At 34.3% G+C, this 23,961-nt stretch overlaps 1 protein-coding gene across 2 annotated transcripts; it reads right to left on the reverse strand.

Moving 5' to 3' along the window:
* Positions 1-642: 642 nt before the first annotated feature.
* Positions 643-23,908, reverse strand: LOC117321555 (E3 ubiquitin-protein ligase COP1-like). 2 transcript variants are annotated; one of them, XR_004531380.1, is made up of 23 exons: positions 23,560-23,908; positions 20,416-20,475; positions 19,724-19,821; positions 14,306-14,370; positions 12,887-13,003; positions 12,533-12,601; positions 12,112-12,171; positions 11,320-11,361; positions 10,786-10,872; positions 10,017-10,125; positions 9,146-9,281; positions 8,334-8,394; positions 7,992-8,074; positions 7,498-7,606; positions 6,794-6,875; positions 6,426-6,542; positions 5,903-6,020; positions 4,927-5,051; positions 4,098-4,186; positions 3,797-3,856; positions 3,358-3,402; positions 1,003-2,708; positions 643-965 (listed from the first exon to the last, which is right to left on the reverse strand). XR_004531380.1 is itself a non-coding variant. In XM_033876004.1 (22 exons), exons 1-22 carry the CDS (start codon positions 23,664-23,666, stop codon positions 2,691-2,693), a joined length of 1,857 nt encoding a protein of 618 aa, XP_033731895.1. In that variant the 5' UTR covers positions 23,667-23,908; the 3' UTR covers positions 643-2,690. The 2 variants fall into 2 exon arrangements, 1 of the variants encoding a protein (XP_033731895.1); XM_033876004.1 differs by having other exon boundaries at positions 643-2,708.
* Between the last annotated feature and the right edge of the window lie 53 nt (positions 23,909-23,961).

The raw sequence follows: 23,961 nt of genomic DNA on the forward strand, positions 1-23,961 counted from the left end.
ATATAATTCTGGGGTGACTGATTTACACTTCTCTGATTTTAAATTCTATCACACCTATTTTCTAGTTTAGATGAGACGTCGCTACCACACCTATTTTCTTGTTTAGATGAGATGTCGCTACCACACCTATTTTCTTGTTTTACATGAGACGTCGCTACCACACCTATTTTCTTGTTTAGATGAGACGTCGCTACCACACCTATTTTCTTGTTTAGATGAGACGTCTCTACCACACCTATTTTCTTGTTTAGATGAGACATCTCTACCACACCTATTTTCTTGTTTAGATGAGACGTCGCTACCACACCTATTTTCTTGTTTAGATGAGACGTCTCTACCACACCTATTTTCTTGTTTAGATGAGACATCTCTACCACACCTATTTTCTTGTTTAGATGAGACGTCGCTACCACACCTATTTTCTTGTTTAGATGAGACGTCGCTACCACACCTATTTTCTTGTTTAGATGAGACGTCTCTACCACACCTATTTTCTTGTTTAGATGAGACATCTCTACCACACCTATTTTCTTGTTTAGATGAGACGTCGCTACCACACCTATTTTCTTGTTTAGATGAGACGTCTCTACCACACCTATTTTCTTGTTTAGATGAGACATCTCTACCACACCTATTTTCTAGTTTAGATGAGACGTCACTACCACACCTATTTTCTTGTTTAGATGAGACGTCTCTTCCACACCTATTTTCTTGTTTAGATGAGACGTCACTACCACACCTATTTTCTTGTTTTAGATGAGATGTCTAGATCTCTACGTCACCTATTTTCTTGTTTAGATGAGACATCTCTACCACACCTATTTTCTTGTTTAGATGAGACGTCGCTACCACACCTATTTTCTTGTTGTAGATGAGACGTCTCTATCACACCTATTTTCTTGTTTTAGATGAGACGTCGCTACCACACCTATTTTCTTGTTTTAGATGAGATATATCTACCACACCTATTTTCTTGTTTTAGATGAGATATATCTACCACACCTATTTTCTTGGGTACGTGGAGGCTTAGTAAAACCAGCACCAAGTAGTGTACCAAGTAGTGTATCTGTCACTACCCTGGTATTAGAAACTTTCCAATCCAAAGAGAAACTAGATTAAAGAGAGCCCACACTGCTGAGGTATTAAGTTGCTGTACTGTAACAGGATAGATATCATCGGTATTATCCTCACAATGATAAGGTTCAAGATATAAAAATGTACACAATAATATAATCTACAAATAAATCATCCCATCCAAACTAACAAAGACACACGTTCATGGGCACCATAATATATTACATATCATTCAAGCTATTAATGATTTGCATACCTCACTCACATGTACTCACCACACATATGTACTCACCACACATATGTATATCACCACACACATGTATATCACCACACATACATATTCACCACACACATGTATATCACCACACATATGTACTCACCACACACACATACTCACCCCACACATGTGCTCACATTTATTTCACATTCTACACACTTACATCATACTAATAGTACATATTCATGTACTTTCACATATGGTTTAAGTTGTCGTGTCAAATGTTCATAATCTAGCAATTTTTATACTAATTAAAACACGACTTCCAGTGTATGTATCAATAGCACAGATTGGCTCTGGTTGTCTTCCTGGACCAGGACTGAATGATAATTGCTTAGTTTGTCTGCTTATTGTCCAATGAAATATGAATAGCTCTGGTTGTCCTTGTTATCACAGATTTAGCAACATTTAGTCAGTAGTGCTGTCATTGATAAAAATGACTTCATTCACAACAATACTATCACTTTTAATACTGACCTTAATATACACTTGTTGTCCTCTCAGTACACAACATCTAGTTGTTATAATTTCTTGTTGTCGTTTCAGTACACAACATCTAGTTGTGATAATTTCTTGTTGTCGTTTCAGTACACAACATCTAGTTGTTATAATTTCTTGTTGTCGTTTCAGTATACAACATCTAGTTGTTATAATTTCTTGTTGTCGTTTCAGTACACAACATCTAGTTGTCGTTTCAGTACACAACATCTAGTTGTGATAATTTCTTGTTGTCGTTTCAGTACACAACATCTAGTTGTTATAATTTCTTGATGTCGTTTCAGTATACAACATCTAGTTGTAATAATTTCTTCTTGTTGTTTCAGTATACAACATCTAGTTGTAATAATTTCTTCTTGTTGTTTCAATACACAATTACATTTAGTTGTCATCATCCCTAACCTTTCAGTATACAACACCTTGATGTCTTCAATCCTGTTCTTTACATGTACAACATCCAGTTTTTATAATTCTTGTTGTCTTCATTCCTTATTGTCAATTCAGTATACAAAATCCAGTTTCTTCAATCATGTCCTTCCAGTATTCAACATCAAGTTGTCATTATTTCTTGTTGTCATTTCAGAACACAACATCAAGTTGTCATCAATTCTGTTCTTTAAACATACGACATCTAATTGAGCATCTAGTTGTCATCAATCACATCGTTTGAGCATTCAACATCTAGTTGTCATAAATCTCATTCTTTGAGCATACAACATCTAGTGGTCATCATTCCCATCCTTTTAGTATTCAACATTTAGTTGTCATCAATCACACACCTACATCTACTTTTTACCCTTGTACTCGGTTGATTGTTATCTGTCAGATACAGCAGCATTTGTCACACCAACTCTAGCACCTGGGAAATAATAAAGATTGAAATCATTTTCCTACAAGGAACCATTATATATATGGATCTGAAAATCACCATCTAATCAAATTATCAACAAGGCATCTCAAGTGATATGAATCCTCTCATGATTATCATTGGTCAATATGCAACAAAGATGGAACGAATTGTTGAATCACTACGCTATATAAGTTTCAAAGAGAAAACCTATGGGAGGCGGTAAACTACCAAATTTATTTAATAGCTGAATCAATCCTTATAGGAAAAACACTGCTACCAGGTAAATATCATAAATGACATTGGCAGAGTGAAGATGTCAAAAATCTATTTATAGTAAGTGATCTCAGTTTTGATACCAGGTGGTTGATATGCAAACTCATACAAGATATTGGCTGTAAGTGTATGAAGTTTCAATACAAATGGATACTTAATAAAGTTGGTCGAGTGAGGATGGCTATGTATGTATGTACAGGCTGATTCCTATATCCCTTTGCCTACCTGTCGATTGGATAATGAGTACATTACATATTCTGAAAACCAAAACATTCAATTTAGTGCCCCTCTAAACTTGACTGAGGTGGGGAGAGAAGGAAGAAGGCACTGTTGATTTACTTGACTGTTACCTGACTGACAAAATTAAGTTTATACTGCGACTTACTTTGACTGTTCCTTGACTGTTAGCTGCTACTATCACATTGGAGCCCTGAAAATGACAAAACATATTCAGCTAAAATTAACATTTAGGAAAAGTGGCCATTGGTCAGAAAAAAACTGAACAGGTCACATATCCCTGTGTCAGTGTGAATACTTCACCATTCAAATGTCACTGTGTCAGAGCGAATATTTCTCCTATCACATGTCCCTGGGTCAGAGGTAATATATTACAGACACCATATCAAACATTTAAGCTACATTATAATCAAAAGCCCTCAATGTTGCAGAATATTTTTTAACGTTTTATCTTATTTATAAATATTATGTCACCTTGACAACCTGTATGTGTAATACAGAGATTGTTGACAACCTGTATGTGTAATAGAGATTGTTGACAACCTGTATGTGTAATACAAAGATTGAAGAAATCAGAGGATACTTACTGGTCGCCAGGCAACAGCACTAACAAATTCGTTGATTTCTTCTTCTTTCTTATCCTTCTCCTGCAACAAATAGTTATACAGTATCTTTATAGCATGTACAGTATATCTAGCATATACAGTTTCTCTATAGGATGTAGAGTATCTCTCTAGGATAGTAATTTACAATAAAAGAAACAAACTAGGGTGAAAAAGGTAAAAAATAAAATATGTTCCACACATCCAGTGACAGAAATACTGAGTTGATAGATTTAGCTATGGACTGTCACTGGTATCTTTATTTAGGTTGTTAAATGTGACTTACCAAAGCACTGCGGACTGTGTCAAACTTAAATGTGAGCAGTTGTTTAGACAAGCCCTTATAATAAACATACAAGGAATTGTTCTCGCTTCCTGAAATACAGAAAATACAGAACTCTATTAAATTTATACATTTTATCACAAATCTGAATGAATAATGAATGACTCTATACTCCAATGTAAAGCAAGCAATACTACTATATAAATTTTATAAACACTAAAAAGAAAACTGTGATAGGTATATCTAGCTAGGGTATAGCTGGAATATAGGTAAAATATATTTACTGTGTAGTTATCTAATTTTGTGGTTCTAATATTTTTTGGCAATTTTAAATATTTCTGTATACATAAATACATCCACAGACTGAAGATAATTCATGTACAATTACAATAGGTATTTACCTCCATGTAATAATTCTATATTATACAATGTCATGTAGACTAGTATAATCAAATCCCTGTTAACCAATCATACAGTATTAATGCCAGACAAAGTATTTAAATACTTTGAGATATACTGTACATATACCACAGGTAGCGTGACATATTTGTCATATTATATTTACAGTGTGAAAAAACGACAAAATATATATTCTGTGACATTGGTGAATATAGAGAATGGTATTTCATGAACATTGTTACAAATGTAAATGAAGAACAACATCAGAGAATGTTTATCAAACTATTAACCTACAATTGAAAGAACTAAACAGAATAATCAAACCTCCTAGTGAACAGTTTGCTTTTTAATACTTCTGAATAAGATGCAAACTATCCTGGAACAAAAGAAACTTACAAAAAGATGAGGGTAGATTTCAAATACTATAACCTACCACAGGCGACATAGTCTCCATCTGTTGCTAAACCAACAAAGTTTTTTTCGTTTATGTGTCCCTTAAAAGTCTGTAAGTTTGTAGGCTTTTTAATATTCCATAATTTAAGTTGGCTGTCCGTGGATCTGAAAGTAAATTGAAGTCTTTAATATAATAAATGAAGATAAATGTCTTATGGAACTACTATACATGTACATACAATGGATATCTGTATATAGTCTGTGTTTTATAGGAACAATGGTTGACCTATCTGCTGTAACTTTGAAGTATTTGACACAGTTCTGTAAATTAACAGGGCACTTCAGACAACAGCATCATGTTCTAAGTTACTCCAAACATTTCAATCAACTCTATCTATATGTAATCTAGCTTCAAATACAACAAATTCCACAGAAAAGACAGAAATAGAATACTTGTTTACATGAAGCTTTTCATCTTTGACACAAGGGAGGTAATGCTGCAATGTATTTAACACATTCAAGATTCAAAATTAGTTTAAGCATTTAAAAAAAATAAAAGCATTTGATAACAGATTAATTATGAAGTTATAGTGAGTACGTTTTATTTACAGATCTATTAGTAACTTCAGCTTTCTGCCTCAGGGTCAATGTGGTCACACAGTTATAGTGAATATGTTTTATTTCCAGATCTATTAGTAACTTTAGTGTTTTGCCTTCGGGCCAATGTGGTCAAACAGTTATAGTGAGTACGTTTTATTTGCAGATCTATTAGTAACTTTAGCATTCTACCTTTAATAGGGACACTATGGTCACACACTTATGCCTGTACTATAAAATTATAGTGAGTACGTATTATTTATAGATCTATTAGTAACTTTAGCATTCTACCTTTAATAGGGACACTATGGTCACACACTTATGCCTGTACTATAAAATTATAGTGAGTACGTATTATTTACAGATCTATTAGTAATTCCACCCTTCTACCTTAGGGGCCAATATGGTCACATACTTACGCTGATACTATTTCTTTGGTGTTTAAAAATTTTGTGTAGGACACAGCTTTTCTGTGACCTTTAAAGATCATCACAGCCTGTTTGGTGTTCCGTAAGTCATAGTAGTGTACACAATGATCTGGAAGGAGAGATAAACAACATAACTTGGATACATATTTGTTTCGTATACAAACATTATTTCAAATGCAAGTTTGGGAAAATTACATAAACATGTTTCTATGAAACTTGTGCAGCATTGCACCACCCGGCATCACTTACACCATCTTCTGCAACCCTATACAAAGGGCTACAGACTGTTCAGTTCACTTCAATACTGACATCACATCAGTGTCTTTTGATTAATAATAGATTTCAATTTTTAATATTCAAGATGGCCACCTGTCAGCCATTTTGATTTTCTGATAAAATATCTAAATTCAAATGGCACAGCTAGGGACAAATACAATATCCAAGTTTAAAAGTAAGATGCCAGGTGTTGCGACAGGTTTAGTGGGTCACAAATTAATCAGTAGGAAGGTTTTACCTGCGGAACCAAAAGCCAGATGGTAACGACTCTCGGGGTTGAACTTGACACAACATACATTGGCTTTCGCCTCTAGACTGGCTATAGAGTGTTCAGCATTAGTTGACCACAGCTTAACTGTAACAGAAAACATCATATGTACACGTACATCAGCCTGAGTTTCAATTTTGATATGATCCAGAGTGACCTAAACCTTTGACCCTTGCAAATAAACAATAAAGGCGTTGATCTTCTCATGATGGAGAACAAGTAATATGAGTTTGATTTTCCTGTTTCATTGATTTCTCTGAATATGCAGTCATTTTTTTTCAATGATTGACAGGCTGACTGTTGTGAGGGAGTTATAACTATTTTATATCACATCTTACCTTTGGCATCATCTGATCCAGATGCTAGAAGCTTGGGATCCATTCGGTTGAAATCAACACTCCAGCAACGCTTTTCGTGCTCCTGAAGAGTTAGAAACATTTTTATAGTTACAGTCACAAAACATTTCTGATCGTTTTATGCCTCTGTAGATATTTCAGGGGTGTGGGGGCTTTCTTCATTTCATCACCACAACAAGAAACATAAATTCCATATTACACGCATCCAGTAAAAGATAACCATTTATTCAATTAACTGCAATTACTTGAAAACAATTACAATGACTACACTAAAAATTTGATGTAACTGATGTAATTTGATTTAATCTACTGACTATGCAGATTAGAGTTACCTGATCTGTTTAGAACAAACCCCTTTCAAAAGCTTAATATCTGGTAAAATGATAAATCAACCTGTTCCTGATATTCTATTTCCTTTGTAAACATTAGGAACTATTCAAACTGAGAAACAGATTACTAACACATCAGAAAGAGCTCTATAATGTGTCTGGCTCTAAACTTGAGCTTATTACACCTGTCTGTTATATTGATATTGAATTTACTGCTTATATTCATTTATGCTGAGTATGCATTATTTTTTTATATTAATTGGTTAAGGGGTTCAGGAGTTATCTTGTACTTTTAAAGACAAATTGTCCATTAGATGATATGGGCACGGTACCTGGACCACAATGCAATGGTCTAACCTGAAAAATCTTTGACTTTTGGCCTGAGAAAGCGTCCCACAGGGTGATAGTGCCCTCATAGTCAGAACTGGCCAGCATGTTCTTGTGGTATGCACTCCAAGTCACACAACTGTAATAGAACAACAGAATTTATGTAATGATAGTTTAGCCCAAACTAATTCAAAACCTCCTCTCTATAGAATATGGGTACTACAATGTACTTTACAGTCCACAATAAAAACTGGTAACACTGGCTTATTATTTGAATTTGTAAACTTTAATCCAACATATAATGATGTAGTGATATCAGATCTCACTCCAATGCTCTTGGTGTTGTGCATGTAGACTTTACCTTGTTTTAGACTTGGTATGTGTAGACTTTACCTTATTTCAGAAATGATACATGACTATTAACGTTACCTTATTTTAAGTTGACAGAAGTAAACATTACCCTATTTTGAAGTTGATACATGTAAACGTTACCTTATTTTGAAGTTGATACATGTAAACGTTACCTTATTTTGGAGTTGCACACCATCTCATTCACCGGGTAATGAATATCAACCACATCTTTTATAACATTGCAGTATTCAAACACCTGTAAACACAGAGGTAATTGTCACCAATATTGCCTCTGTTTAGTCCATTTAATGTTATTTCAATCAACTTTTATGCTGAAGATTTTGGCAAATATACTCAATGTACAAAGCACAGAAAAATAACTGTGTTACAATAAATCTTTATCATTAGAGAGGGACTAAAACATTACATGTCCCACTCACCCTTAATTTGGGGGAATATACTGACCATAAAGGTGTAGACAGTTTGACTTTGATAAGTGTATTTGTTTTTCTTACCTTGATACGTTTTGTAACACCCGCTATGGCAAAATAGTCACAGTCTCTGTCAAACTCAATACTGAAACAGACAACACAAAAATAATCTTTGTAGACTCAAACCATACACCTTGGATCTTCACCTTGGCTGTGTTCAGGATGGTGAGTGCTTGCGAACGAAAGCAGGTGCTTGCTTCTGAACAGACAGGAATGACTGAGCTTTTGGGGGTGCAAGTGCACCAGCACACCAAATTATTTAACAGAAAAACCAAGATAACATCCAATGTATTGAACATTGGGAGAAACTGACATTAAAAAGCGATGAACGACAAAATCATTGGCAGCTGTCATTCCTATTAGAAGGATTTACTGTTAAATATAACAATCATACACTATAAAAGATCTTTTCACTGTAAAAATAATGCAAACGCCTCACCATGTACTTAACACCGTTTACATACAATGGAGGCCGCCATTTTGAATGCATGTGCCAGCGCACACTTCCGTTCAGGATCGCCAATTTATTGTCACGCGAGTGCATTAGATGGTGCATTGGTCTACCTGCTGATCTTCCACACCACTGCTAGTAATTAATACATACAAAAAATCTAACACTCACAACAAATTAATTTTGTGAATCAATATCTATAATTAGTAAAAGTGTGTATATATGTACAGAGTGTAAATGTACAACATCAGTTCTGTAAATCTGACATATGCTGGGAAAATATTTATTTAATAAAAAGTTTCTTTTCTGTTGAAACATGTGTCTTCATTCTTTTTCTAAAAGAGAATTAAATGTCTGAATTTCATTCTCATCATTAAAAGTGTACCTTGATACTATACTGGACCCACTGTAGAAGTCACTGGCATAGCTGAGAGTGGCTAGCGGCCTAAATGTACTAAATCTGGTGAACTTTGAAAGGCTTTCTGTAAACTCTCCCAATCCATCTTTATTTTCTCCACCAGCTGAGAAGAAAAAAAAAATATTATGACCGTTATAATTTAGGTTATATGATGTTTACATAGAAATACATCTAAAAAGCCAGCAGAAAGTAACTAGAGCTGTCACCGAGGGGGTGACAAGTATACTTTTTCCATGATTGGTTTAGATACTTTGTAAAGCTTCCTATTTATGGTACTATAACCTAATATAACCTACTATAACCAAATAAAACATGTTCTAAGTTTAGGTAAGAACTAAGTGAAACAAAATTTTGCTCGTTTTTAAAGAAAAAGGGGCATAACTCTATTAGAAATGGTAATTCGACAAAATCTTTGCATAGAGCACAGCCTCATAGGGTCCTCTAACTACATACCAAATTTTAGTAAAATCCATTGAAAACAAAGCAAATGAATAGCCAGACAAGCTAGTAACCATTTTTTACATAAAGGGGCATAACTCTGTAAAAAGGTTTTTTCAGAAGAAGCCGTTACTGGCACTCAGTTGACCCTTGATTTTTAGCAATTTCAGAAAATAACTCGCTCTTTCTCAGAAATCTGAAGGCATCAAATAGACCAGTCCCTTCAAACCGAAGAAACAGATCTCATCTTTGGGAGTCAAAAACATACTCTCAATGGTCAACTGGATGCCATGTAAAGGATATATTTATAATTATATAAAACGTTCCAATATAATGTAAAATATCTTTAAAAGTCTTGGATGTATTACTCCCATTACATAGAGTCTAGGGTACAACTTACTCAGTATCTCCCTCTGTCTCACAGAGAAGTAACACTGCTCCAGATCATCAAAGTGTTGGCTGACCTTCTTCTTTCTAGCTGCCATAGTTGTACTTAACCACTTGCCGGCCTGTAGGTGAGAAAGTGTGAGATAAGTCAACCAGTCATTGTGTGTACATATAACTATTTTAATGTTACTAATGATAATTCTGTCCGGTATTGTAGAGTTATGTGTACTACTTTTTATGTTACAGACCTTAGCATCTCATATGATCAGAACCATGTCACCAGCTCACATTCTACAATATTGTGGAATTCCTAATAGCCTAATAAGTAAGATTGAGAATGAGAGTTGACAGTGAGAGGTTTTTGCTACTGGTGAAGATTTCTATTTTCTACTTTATTTTTAATGAAACCTGGCCTATAATACAGTATATCAAAGAAAATGCTATCAATCCGCCAGACAGGGTTACTAAATTTGGTTGTTTCTACAGAAGCCTTCCTAATGTTCTCTGTCAAAGTAAGATCAGATAGTCCAAGAGTAAATACATCCATTCCTCTTCAGTGATGCTAAGTAAAAACTTTCAGAGAAGTTAGGGAAACAAAAATCTATCTAAACAAACTGTCATTGGAGAGATGTGACACTGAGGACTAAGGTGTTACTCACATTTTTAATATCCATGTGACAACGAGGACTGGGGTGTTGCTCAGTAACATTTTTACAGTCATGAACACTTTCCTGACTCCTTTGTCAGGGAGAGATGTGACAGAGGACTAGAGTGTTACTCACGTTTTTACTGCCATTAAAACCTTCTTGACTGCCCATGTCAGAACTGGTGGAAATGGAGGGATCAAACCCATTGGGCACCAGATGATCCTGTGAAAATATCATGTGATTTCAACTGGGATTTGTTAATTATTCTTGTTTCACACGATATAATGTGCTGTACAGAGTATTAACGGCTTGTCACTTTTCGGCTAACTATTGAATTGTACAACAAAAATAAAGTGATCGAGACATAAAATGACTCGAGACAAAGCCTTTACAGCAACTGCTATCCTGTAATTATTTATAAATCGGTATGGTTCATATTGGAAACAGCAATATAAAATCTGTGATCATATTTCAAATAGGTCCACTTAAATTTGTTAGTGGTAATTTAGCAGTCTGAAATAATAGTAGATTCAGCTTCAGATAAGAAACTAGTTGAGTTGTATTATTTGAATTACTTGTACAATAAACTACATTACTTAGAATTTGACCGAATATGTAAAAACACGATTTTTCCTTAGACAGCAATAATAGATACTTGCGAGTACTCACTGGGGTAAAGGGATATTTCCTTCTGTGTTCTGAGATCATCATCTGTTGAAACAGTAAACATATTTTACAATGTACCATTATTGCTGTTATTTATACATAGCTACATGTCAAAGAAAATTATACATTCTATTTACAAGGCATCACTGTCTGTATACCTAGGCATGCACTTATTTGTTATTTGCATGTGTTCTAACAATATGATAATCATATGCCAGAAATAAATACATATATATCACTATTAAAATGTCAAAGGTCAAATTAATCAGCAATAATTTAATCAATTTTGCAAACTGCTCATTTCCACTTCTCACAAAAATGTAAATTTGTACCAAAGTCAGAATATAGGCCATAGATCAAACTGTTTATTAATCTTATCAAACATGGTGAACTTTTTAAATATAATATATAAGCCAAATCATAAGAAAACCAAAACCAAAACCAAAAGTCGACTTAGTCAAATGATATTGCACTTTCTTAAGGCTAACAATTCCAGTAATGTAACTTGCTAAATTATAAAGAAGTTTTTTGACTGTAAAATAGACCAGTGAAAGATATAGCAATTAAAAAGCTTTCTTCTACAAACAAAATACACAGACAGCTCTTGTATTGTTATATATACAGAAATCAAATCTTGTTACAATGCTGGAAACTCATTTACAATTAAAGTTACAATAAGTTTTTGACTCTGAAGAGCTAAACACATAACTTAACAGCTATCAAGCATTTCATACCATGGAAAAGTATTGCAGCTTTCCACTTGTTTCCATCAACTGATCAAGGGAGATTACTCACCTCTACTTTTTTGGTGTCTTCATCTATCACAGCAAGTTCTCTGGTTAACTGGTCTATGTGCTGTAACAACCAGATGGAGGCTAGTAAAATCACTGTTGATAGACTGGCTATACAGATTACTTATCAAATACTATTCATATTTCTTTCATAATACTACTGTACCTAATATTATAGACATGATTGTATTGCTCTCAGACATTAAAAGAAAACCCTCTGTAATCACCACTGTAACAATCAAAACTGTACTCAAATTTTATGTTTTGCCTCTTCAATGATATAGGAATTCGTCCATTGCAGATATTTGACAACTGACTTTCAATGCTAATAGTGAGTTGAATCACAAATCTGAAACAGTACATCAGTAAACTAATTTTCCAGCCATTAAGTACCAGTGTAATCAGAGCTTGTATCAAGAACTTACCTCTTGTTTTTTAACATGGATTTGTTGTAAAAATTCTTTCAAAATTAAATTTTGTGCTAATGTACCATCCTGTAAATAGACAAAAGAACATTAGAGAACTTCTCTCTCCGTGAATTTAAATGTTTTATTCTGATGATGAATTACATGAACTATTACAGTTTCTCTTGTCCAATTTTTACTTTCAGAAAACTCAAAACATTACTACCAATACCGCAGTATATTTTTTTTCCTATTAAACATCCTCCCTTTGTATAATTCTGAATCCATACTACCTGAGAAGCAACTAATAGTTATCCTTGAAACAGTGGTAACATCATACTCTCAACATTTCAATTTCAGAGGACCATCACTCACCGCCTCTAACAGCTGTTTTTTGTGGTGTAATAATGACAGTAGCTGGTTGACATGGGGAAGATCAAGGCTGTCCTCGGTCACAAGGTCACAGAGATCTGAGCCAGTTCCAGGTGAGTTCTGTAGGCAAAAAATAATGCTGCATGATCACTTACAAAACATACAGGTAGATAGTCTATATATAGTTGTAGTGCAAATACATTGATTACAGATAGACGTCTATACATTCTGTAATGCTCCACTGATGATAACTTCAACTCAACAACAGGAAGACCATTTTCTTTACACAATGAAATATCAATTTCAAAGCTATTCTGTACAAGAGGCCCAGAGGGCCTGTATCGCTCACCTGGTTTCATGAGATATGAAACAAGAATAATGCTTAAGTATATTTGTCGCTGGTATTGCTCTGTCAATATATGGGGGGGTCAGCTCCTTCCTTTATACAATTTTGAATCCCTTTCCCAAAAGGATGCTACCAGTCAAATATGAGCTATATCCATTGCTTAGTTTCAGAGAAGAAGTTGTTTATATCAATTTAGCCAAATTTACCCCTTTTGACCCCGCCCCTCAGATCCCCAAGGGTCAGCCCCACCATTTGTACAATTTAAAATCGCGATCCCAAGGGGATGCTACCAGTCAAACATGAGAGATATCCAGTGCTTCGTTTCAGAGAAGAAGTTGTTTATATCAATTGAGCCAAATTGACGCCTTTTGACCCTGCCCCTCAGACCCCCGGGGGTCAGCCCCACCATTTGTACAATTTTGAAGTCCCAACCCCATAGGGATGCTTTTGACCAAATTTGGTCAAATTCCGATCAGTGGTTATGAAGAAGAAGTCAATTGTTGACTGACGGACGGACGACAGACGCCACGTTATGACATAAGCTCACCTTGGTCCTTCAGACCAGGTGAGCTAATAATGTTGTGAATCTCATAAATTATCAACAATGAAATCAATCATCTTCAGTTACCACATATATTTGCCATTTTAAACGTATATTGCAATCATCTATATAATACGTACTCAGCTACATGTATTATTAAACAAGAGGTCCATCTGGCCTGTATCTGTTTCTTTTGTTGTTTTAACTAGAAACCACTTTTGTGTTAACATACTTCTGCCGACATGCTGCCATCTCAAACTTTCGTTTTAACTATTTTAAATTAATTGACAACAGATGCCCCATAATAGTACAAATTAACTTCAAAGCAGGTACATAATGGTTTTTAATAATAAAAGAAAATATTGTAAGTTGATCATGAATTCAATTACTGTACATTAAAATGTACTTTTGATCAACAATGATCAAAAATGTTCATTTACATATTAATCATATACTAAGTAACATTACATTGTATGGGATATCAGGTATACACATTTGAGAACATTAAGAAAATACAATATGCGTTAAATCATACCTGTTGGTCAATTTTCATCTTCTTTTCATCCTGTCTTCCCCTGTGTTTCAGCACCAGTTCATTTACTGAAGACAAATAGGAATACAAGAATCAATTTAATATTTACTCTTAATTAGTCAGATTTATTGTTAATCAAGCAACAAGGACTTGATCTGTTTTAATTACAGATAAACAACCAATTTAATTATTGAACTAGATATGAAACTAGGCATTTTATTGCAGACAGAAATCCAATTTACTGTTAGAAATCCATCCTCTAAAATAAGAAAATATCTGTTCACACAAGAACATGTAAATGTATATCAAATTTTGATGAAGAGAACATCTTGCACCAGTATACAATATATATGTATTGATACACGACTTGAAAATGTTAACGATAATCAACTCCTACTGCCATATTGAGTTCTTTATATATGTATTGACGGACTGTGTACCTACCTTCTAAACTGTCAGCCATGTTGTTAATGTTTGTGGTAATGAAATATATTAACCACTGAAGGACATTTTCAATGCCGAGGAACACACTTTATATACGTAAAGGTCACAGGCCACTAGTACTGGTTTGCAGTCACTTATATAATTAATTGTTTCTGAATAATTTAACACTTTACATGACATACACTACACATCACCATGAACATCAGAATTGTTTTCCAGTTAACAGTGCTTTCTTTAAAACTAAGTTGTTTAAAATTCCATTTACAGTATATAACACAAGAACATGTAGCTTTCACCTTTAATTTCTTTATAATTGTATTGGATGGTGACAGACAATTGGTGTCTGGGAAAAGTGTGACATTTACAATATTGTGCTAAGTAGTATCACACTGCACCAAGTGTATGTTCTAGTGGTATTTTCTTTGTAGTATATATACACATCCATGATATGTAATCACATCAAATCTAGAAGGAAAAGGTCCATGATGCCTGCATTGCTGCCAAATAATTTCACAATCTGATTGCTGTATGAATATTTGCCTATTTGACATACTCATGCAAAAATTAAAATGACACACTTAATACGTAAGTCAATTAATTCTTTTACCTTAAAGGATAAGGTGCAATAAGGGCCATTTTCGGCCCCATCATAGATTTCCTTTGTTTTTGCAACAAAGGTGCATAGATATGAGGGCTTTATAAAAAAAGTAAATTTAATGCGTTTCCGTGTTATGTTACCTAGCAACCAGCCTGACAACACAGGTATGCTAATTTAGCTAATTTTTATGATTTCTGCCATACAAATTACTTGTTACTGGATCGAACTACAATAAATACACTACACTGTATTTGCTTTTCCTTTAGTATACTCAGTATTGTACATGGCGTTCATAGAGGTATGAATACTTTATAGAAGGCTATTTTGATCTTAGCAACCACATATTTACCATAGCAACCACATCAAAATTACTTCAAAACATCACAAGACAACGTAAGAATCAGTAAATAACTTTTTAAATAACCGTTAAAATGCTCTTTATCAGGGAAGTTAGACAGACAGTAGGGTTGTAACATCACATACAATAGCATAATAGTAACGTGTCAGTCATTGGTTAAATGGTTTAAGGTAAAAATTGAAGGATATGATCACTAGCTTCCCACTAACCTTGGTGGTGAAACAACCACGTGTTGTAAGTTGTGAATTGTACATTGGTGGATATTTCTAATCAAAGTGACCAACTGTTTAATGTTCACGGCATATTAAGCACTTCTGACAAAATTCCATTGCAGCAGGAAATAACAAAGTCCAAGAAACAGTTTAAATATTTTATATTAACACTTTATATTACATTATTAACAATAACTCATCATATGAACACATTATATCATTGGATACCATATGTGTAAACAAAATTATTGAAATATCATGTCATCATGATCATCTTAGAATAATATTATCAACACATATCAACATATGCCATCAAACTATTATACACATCATCAATCTCCATGTTGGTCTGGATATTATGTTTCAGTATGGAAGCATCGTTGTTTTTTTTAATCGGCGTGATATGGTCCCAGAAAAGAAACGATGTACCCAGTTGTTTTACGATTACCATCGGTTTGACGAGTGGTCTATTTTAATGTATGCTGTAAGATCTCCGTTGAAATTGAAAATTGTTACCCTTTTCAGTGTATATGTATGTGCCGTCCACAACTAATATAGCTGGTTTGTTGATCATGGTGCCAAACAATTCTTGTGCTTGTGGTCTTGTATGATGTTCAATTACGTCATCTTGTGTTACATGCTGGAATCCCACATTTCATGGTGTAAAATTAACAGAAAGAAATTGTCTTGCACTCATAATCGCCCTGCGCACACAAGATTTTCCAATATTAAATAAAGTGGACAGTAGTCGGTTTGACATGCCTGTTCTCAATTTAACGAGCAATAACGCAATACATGTTCTACTTGTTCGTTTTTTTTGTACATCGAATGGATGTGCTACTCGATAAAAGTAAGCATAAGTCATTGAAGTCAGCTTTTGTAATGCCTGTGAGATTCTGATAATCTGCATCAGTTAAAGAATGGTTATTATCAAAGTCAATTCGGTATCGTTCATTTCGCACTGCAATAGCTCTTATGTTTGCAATTTGTGACAAAATATCAGTTTTATTGAAATATGTGCTGCCTTCCTGAGAATTCGTCGAGTTGTCGGTCACAGAGCAAAGTGCCTCTTCATTAAAATATTTACCTGAATCAAGGTGTTTACAGCAACATCTAGATCCAGCTAGAAGCAGATGACCCTTTCTGCAAATAGTCTAGTTCTACAGTCGATTGAAACTGTCATCAATTTTGAACCTCTCTTTTTGCATATACAGCAGGTGGAATGACTGTTACCAGATGACAAAATGGGTAATTGAATATTTTGAGGACTTTTGAATTGGTTATCATTTCCAGGTTTTAGGCGGTGGAACATAGTTCGGATCTTTTGGTGTATCTTCACTATCGGTCACATTTTCACAGGTTTTAGGTTTTACGGTTTTTGCTGACCTTTTGTATTTCACAAAACATGTTTGACATGTTACGTCATTTGCTGTAACTTCTATGGTTAAATGCTGAATAAAGTCTTTGTAGACATCAGTGTTAACAAATCTTCTTTCTTTTGGCCGTGTACGTTTGCCACATGCAACGCATTGAAAAGACTTAGGCCCGGTCCCTGGCATTCTGCAATACAAATCATAAATAATATTTTAGTACAAGTTAACAAATATTAATTTCTTTTTATATATATAATATATATATAGTATAGTCCATGCTTTTTTCATTGGAGAAAATACAACAGGGTTTAATGAAAATTAGTTTGAAACAATTTTAATACATTGTACTAAATAATTTAGTATCAATCTAATTAAAATCTAGATGGTCATTCTCACTACATTACATGAACATCTAACAACATCCCATAAGGGGTCACGTTCTAATGACCTCCGAGATGTCTATTTCACTTTCAGGGCGAATTGGCATTTTGTCGATGTCATCGAAGCAAAACATTTCGTCACACCATGCATCTGAAGCAAACCATTTCGGCACAGTATATAGCTTTTATACTTTATTGGACGAAATGTCTTGAAACAAATTGACAGATTATACAAGCTGTGTACTCTAGTCATGTTAATTAGGACATATACAATTCACTTCCAAGATTCTGGAAGTAGTCATTTTATTGGCTAATCCAAAAGGTCACCCTGACGTGACCCCTTATGGGATGTTGTTAGATGTTCATATAACGTAGTGAGAATGACCATCTATATTTTAATTAGATTGATTTAGTATTGACCTATTTCAAATGCTTAAATGCATTTCTGCATTCCTGGTTAATGTTTTATAACGAAAATTTAAGTGAAAACTCAAACCATTAATAACACAAATATGAAACTGAATTTGGGTAATCATGCTTTTTCAAATTATTCTAGATTTGGCTTAAAAGAAGTAAAATTATTTGATTTTTTAATATTAAATTATAAAACGAATTAAAATTTCACAGAAATACTTGGAAGATTAAAAAAAAGGTCAATTTAGTTTCAAAAAGAAAAAAATAATAATAACTCCAAGCGGTTTTGAACTCGCGATCTTTTGCCCTGCGGCCAATCATGCAACCCCTCGACCACGCGGGCGGACTTTCACACCACCAAGTTTAAATGCAGTAGGCCTATAGGCCTATACGTTCCGCAGTAAAAGCCAGCAGTGTAAAATATTCGCGTTCCATTTTCAACCACATTTTTCGATTTTTGACTTTTTAAACTGTGTGAGTGCCTAAACATTACAGTTAATATAAAAATTATGATATTTTATACTTAATATTCTAATAAACCTGTCCTACAACGGTCAGTGCAGCCGTTTTTGAAGAAAAACTTTGCAGCTGTCGTCTGCCCGCGTCGGGGCAGCAGAAGAAACACATTATTTTCTTTCTTTTCAAATGATTTGTATAGATCTCCCATGATCATAACATAAAAACAATTCTTTATTGATAACGAAAACAGCAAACACTAGGGGATGTACTGTTGGGCCTGTCGTAACGGCAACCGGCCGATTGAATGAGCACTGTATGTGTTATAATGACAGGACTGAAAGAAAAGACCACTTTATACGGAAGAAACTTGCACTTTGGTCAGATTTTGGGAACAGATCAACGCTTATATACCTGTTTCGACTGCTAACATCTTCTGTTGAACAAACCATCAGCCAAACTTCAAGGCGGACGATCAGTTCTCTCTTCTGTCATCGTGAAAAATGTAAACAAACACGTCTTCGATGCCGGTATATTACAATATAACGAAACAGCCATGGTGGTGACGCTTTCCGGAATTAAGTTTATGTTTTGAGAGATAAAAATATGCCTTGAAAGTCAATATTTTATATTTATTTCGAAAATATAAATTAAACATATTATTTTGAACAACAATACGGATATAATGAGTTTTGTTTTGATTTTAACAATATGGTTATTTTCCATTTGAGTTGTCTTCCGGACTTCTGAAAGCCGTGCTGTCCGGTCGTTTTTTTAGTATAGTATACCTCATGGCAACAGCGTTGGGGGCAATCGTCGTTTTTTTTCTTTTGAGGATTTGGCCGCATTGATGTCCCAGCATGGAATTCAACACATGCACGTAACATTTTTATTTTATTCCATTGGCAAAATATGATGCTGGGACATCCATGCGGCCAATCTCAAATTTCAGTTTTTCTGAGTGAAATTTCCAACAAAATGCTTAAATCCCGGATATCGTCATCATTTATTTTCTCTAAATTTTGGGGCCAAAAATGGCCCTTATTGCACCTTATCCTTTGTCATGATGTTTTGTCACATAAGTTCACAGGCACTTATATTAATAATAAAAGTTTTGGCAAGTTTTCAGTGCAAGAGGAGGTAAAAATGTGAACAGTTAGACTCTGAGAGTGAAATTTTCACATACCAGTGAAATTAGGAAAGAGCTGCTGGACACTGTCAATGACAAAGTTACACTTTGGACATCTATTGCTCTGTTCCAGGCTCTGTTTGATGCACTTGTAGCTAAAATGAGGAATCATTGATTTACTTATAACAATAATACTACAATGAATGAATATATCATTGAATTGATGATAAAAACAATGCATGTATCACTCAAATATGTAAGTCATAGAATTATTCCTAATACAGTACACTTTATAGTAACAGCAAGTCAAACGAGGAAATTACTAATTTATCATAACTGAAGCATGCATGTACACTTGTAGGTAAAATGAGGAAATCCTGGATTTATTACTGACACATTTTAAAGCATGTAGATTAGGTAAATGAATAAGTGATCCAGTGTATAGAATGAACACTGTAATTATAGAATGAAACCAAACAAATCTTCAGTTTTTATGGTTGTACATGCATACATATGTAGCTGTAGAATGAGTAAATCAGGAATATATATAAAATGTTACATTTTGGCACAAACTGAAATCACATACAGGTTAAATAAAGTATATATTATGGTTAAAAAAATTATACCGACAGTCACTGTAATATAATTACCATAGTGTTGAATAAAACAAATACAAAGAAACAAGTAAAATTGGGCTTATAACATCTTATGATAATTATAGCTATAGGACAAAATCCTAGATAACTTACCAGAATGTGTGGCCACATTTCGTCATATGAGCCTCTTCTAACAGGTCAAAACAAATTGGACTGGAAGAATACGAAATAAGTAATATATGTACAATACTTCATCCAATTATAATCCATTATCTAGATCTGTTGCAGGAATATAATAGAAAACGCAATGAAACATTGCATTGAACATCAATTATTTATACAATGCTGTATAATCTACCTAAATTGTACAGTTAAAACTGATTTTGATATTTCTTACAGGTCTGATCTACATATTTCAATTATTTCAACATATGCACAACTTCTTTTTATTCAGACAATGCAGATATTTCAAAAAAACTCTTATAACTAACACTACCAGGTAATTTCAACAAAGAGTATACGTACTATGAGGCTAACCAGTAACCATTGCATGCCTTTCATGCCTTTCGAATGCTATATAGTGTAATATATTAACAAGCATACCCTCATTGAGAGCAATTACATTTGTACTTTAATTTGCAAAAATAGTTAAATCAAAATGCCTTCAAAGAAATAGGTGGGAAAATGTAGAGGATCTCTGGATAAAAATCAAACACAAAAATAAACAAATGGCAGTTACTCTTGCAAAAATTCCTTTCAGGGAAACACTGTATATATATCATGATTATATAAAGCCTACAAATTTTGGTCGAAAATGTAGAGATCTCCAAACAAATAAGTTTACGTTGCCTGGATGGATGGATGGATAATGCCATACTATGATACGTATACTCCTGTCAAATTTGACTGGTGTAGAAAAAAAAAAGATTATTTTTTAACTACCGGTACTTCTAAACAGCGACTAAACTTTGATTTTATTCGAGGACAAACCAGCTTTTCTTTACTGGTCCTCATATAATAACTTCCTACAAACATCTTTCCACATTTAACTGATCATGAGCATGAGTATGAGTAGTGTCATTAATGATGTCACACCCTTAATCAACCTATATATATACCTGTCATGGATAAATGACAGCAGATCTAGATAACAAACCAAATTTTGCTCTGAATGTTTGTATTAGTGTCAGCCTTGGATGAGGATGAAATTTGTTATCACAGCCATCACATGTACAGCCTAGATTAAAATTTATAATTAGTGATCAATATTCTAATGATTATGTTGACATTGAAAGCATGTTGCATTGTATTATTCTGTAACGTGGAGATGGGATGCAGAAAATGATTTTTGAGATGTGACAGAAAGTCATCAGGTTGAAAAATTCGCATTGGTGTCATCTGACTTGAATGTAACTATATATGATAGAAAGGAGCCAAGTTCAGACCCAACAAGTCAACAACAAGCAAACTAAATGTACCATATACAATGTACATGTACCCGGTATCTTACAGAAGCCTCATTTGCCAAGAGTTCAAACAGTCAAAATAACAAGATTAACTGTGAATGTAGTTGAAGTGACGAGGATATTCAGACTTCCAGAGCAATTTGGTATCATAACTGATATTAAAAGGGTAATAAACATATATAATTGGGGTATAAGATCTGATTTTAGTACAAGACACTGCAAAGACAATTCACACCATGTACTAGTGTAAAAGTTGACAGTATGGGGCACTTTGCTAACTCAGCCTCGCATAAATTTCCCTTTAGGTTATAGGTATAGGATGTATATGCTTCTAAAGAGCAAGGGTTTGCCAGTTTAGAGTCCTAGCATGGGAAGGATATGTACATGATTAAGGACATGTTTCATTGCACACCACGAAGAATATCATTATATTGTAAACATTTTATATATTACTTTTGATATGGACATAGAGGTTTACAGCCTGCATCGAATATTTATTGTATTAAAGGATATATGTTATTACTTTTTCCTTTAAGAGATTTAGTGTTGTTGACCACTTTAAGCGAATTAAAGCTAATTATAAGAGATGGATCATGGAGTGGCCATATGCCTTCCATGGAGGCAAATATGTATGGTAACCTGGGTTTTGTGTTGTCTAAAATTTTGGGGTACCTCATAATCAGGCATACTAGCTCCAGTAACCTGCTCAGGGAAGCAGGAATTTCCCTCTTACCCTATGATAGGATTTGGATGTATGCTTACAAAGTTAGAGGTCGGTAGTTTGGGCCCCAGGCATGGGCAGGACACTTTCATTATATAACTCCTTCTCATAACACTATATACATGTCCAGTTATTGATAGATAATCATAACATGTGATGGAAGGTAATAATGATCATTGAAACTATTCTTCTTTTATTTTCAGGGGCTGTGTCACTACTGATGATTACGCCGCCAGGGTCCTATTGCAGAGGTGTGATAAGTGATGATTAAGTTATTTTTAAATTTTTTTTAATAGGGTACGTAATTATAGATAAAAAGTAATTAGTGTGTGTTGAGGGCTTCAAGGGTATGTGTACCTTATGTGTCCTCCAACGTTGTGCATTGTACTGCTACTATGGGAAGGAACCTCTGTTGTGTTATTGTGTGTGAAAAGAATGAATTATATCTTTAGGTATTATAGCAAGTGTTTATATGTGACAGTGAGGGTGTGCATGTCTCGTTCGAGGGTCTGCAGGTGTGGATGTATATGTTTAGGGTTTACAGCTATGATTTGGTGTACAATTTTGTAAAAAGTTCTTGCAGAAGCACTGTGTTTGTAGTTTTGGCCATTGTAGTTTGATAATCATGCCTGATGTCGGATCGCGTGGTGTTGTCGTATCTGTTGTTAATGTAGCATGCTGCTCTTTGGTGTAATTTTTCTATTTGTTTATCTTGCTTTGTGGTGTGCGTGTACTCAATGGAAGGGCAGTATTCAAGTTTTGGTATGGCTAGTGCTTTGCATTCGTGTTCTTCTATATGTCGGTGGGTTTATTTTCAAGTTGTGATTTAGAAAACCTAAGGACCTATTGTGAATTGGCATTGGATTGTTGCCAATGCAACATGCTTTGTAATATTTGCTAAACATTGCCATTGCTTTAAAGCCTATAAAAATGTCATCCGGCTTATTAACATGATTATCAATTGAGCAAAACCAACATATGTACACTGTACTGTGTAGGGGGTGTATATTGGGATAGTCTGCTAAAAACCAGTAACTATAAACTAATCAAAAATGATATTATAACAAAACAACGCATTCATGATTCAATAAAATGCAAGGAAATGCACACCAGACATAATCGTTGTCTTTGTCTTCGTACGACCCACTTATTCCACTGTATACTGGCGGTTGTTGTCGCTTTCTTCTCCGACCAGTCTGTGGCGTTCTTGCAGTCATTGTCAATCAATGGAAATGCCTGTCATTCTTGAAATGCACGATGTTTTGGAAAATACAATATGCACGAATGTGCAACACAGTTTAAAGCTGCATATTGCAAGAGCTATATGAATCGGAATATAGTAACGTAGATATATTCCACAAATCTTGTTGCACACGATATAAATAATCACTGAAAAAATATAATGACCCAAAATACAAGAAATGTTTACCGTGTGAACCCTTTTCCTGTACGCATGCGCAACAGCGTCGATGAACATTCATTGAAATGTCATTGATAAAAACTAGAGACCTA

This window comes from Pecten maximus, chromosome 2 (assembly GCF_902652985.1).
Source record: "Pecten maximus chromosome 2, xPecMax1.1, whole genome shotgun sequence".
NCBI classification, from domain to species: domain Eukaryota; kingdom Metazoa; phylum Mollusca; class Bivalvia; order Pectinida; family Pectinidae; genus Pecten; species Pecten maximus.

Coding starts and splice junctions, on each gene's coding strand:
- LOC117321555 (XM_033876004.1), bottom strand. CDS start 23,666: ATGACTGCAAGAACGCCACAGACTGGTCGGAGAAGAAAGCGACAACAA. Junction 13,004..14,305: donor AGATGAAAATTGACCAACAG/GTATGATTTAAC, acceptor TTTTGCCTACAG/AACTCACCTGGAACTGGCTC. Junction 11,362..12,111: donor AAGACACCAAAAAAGTAGAG/GTGAGTAATCTC, acceptor CTGTTTCAACAG/ATGATGATCTCAGAACACAG.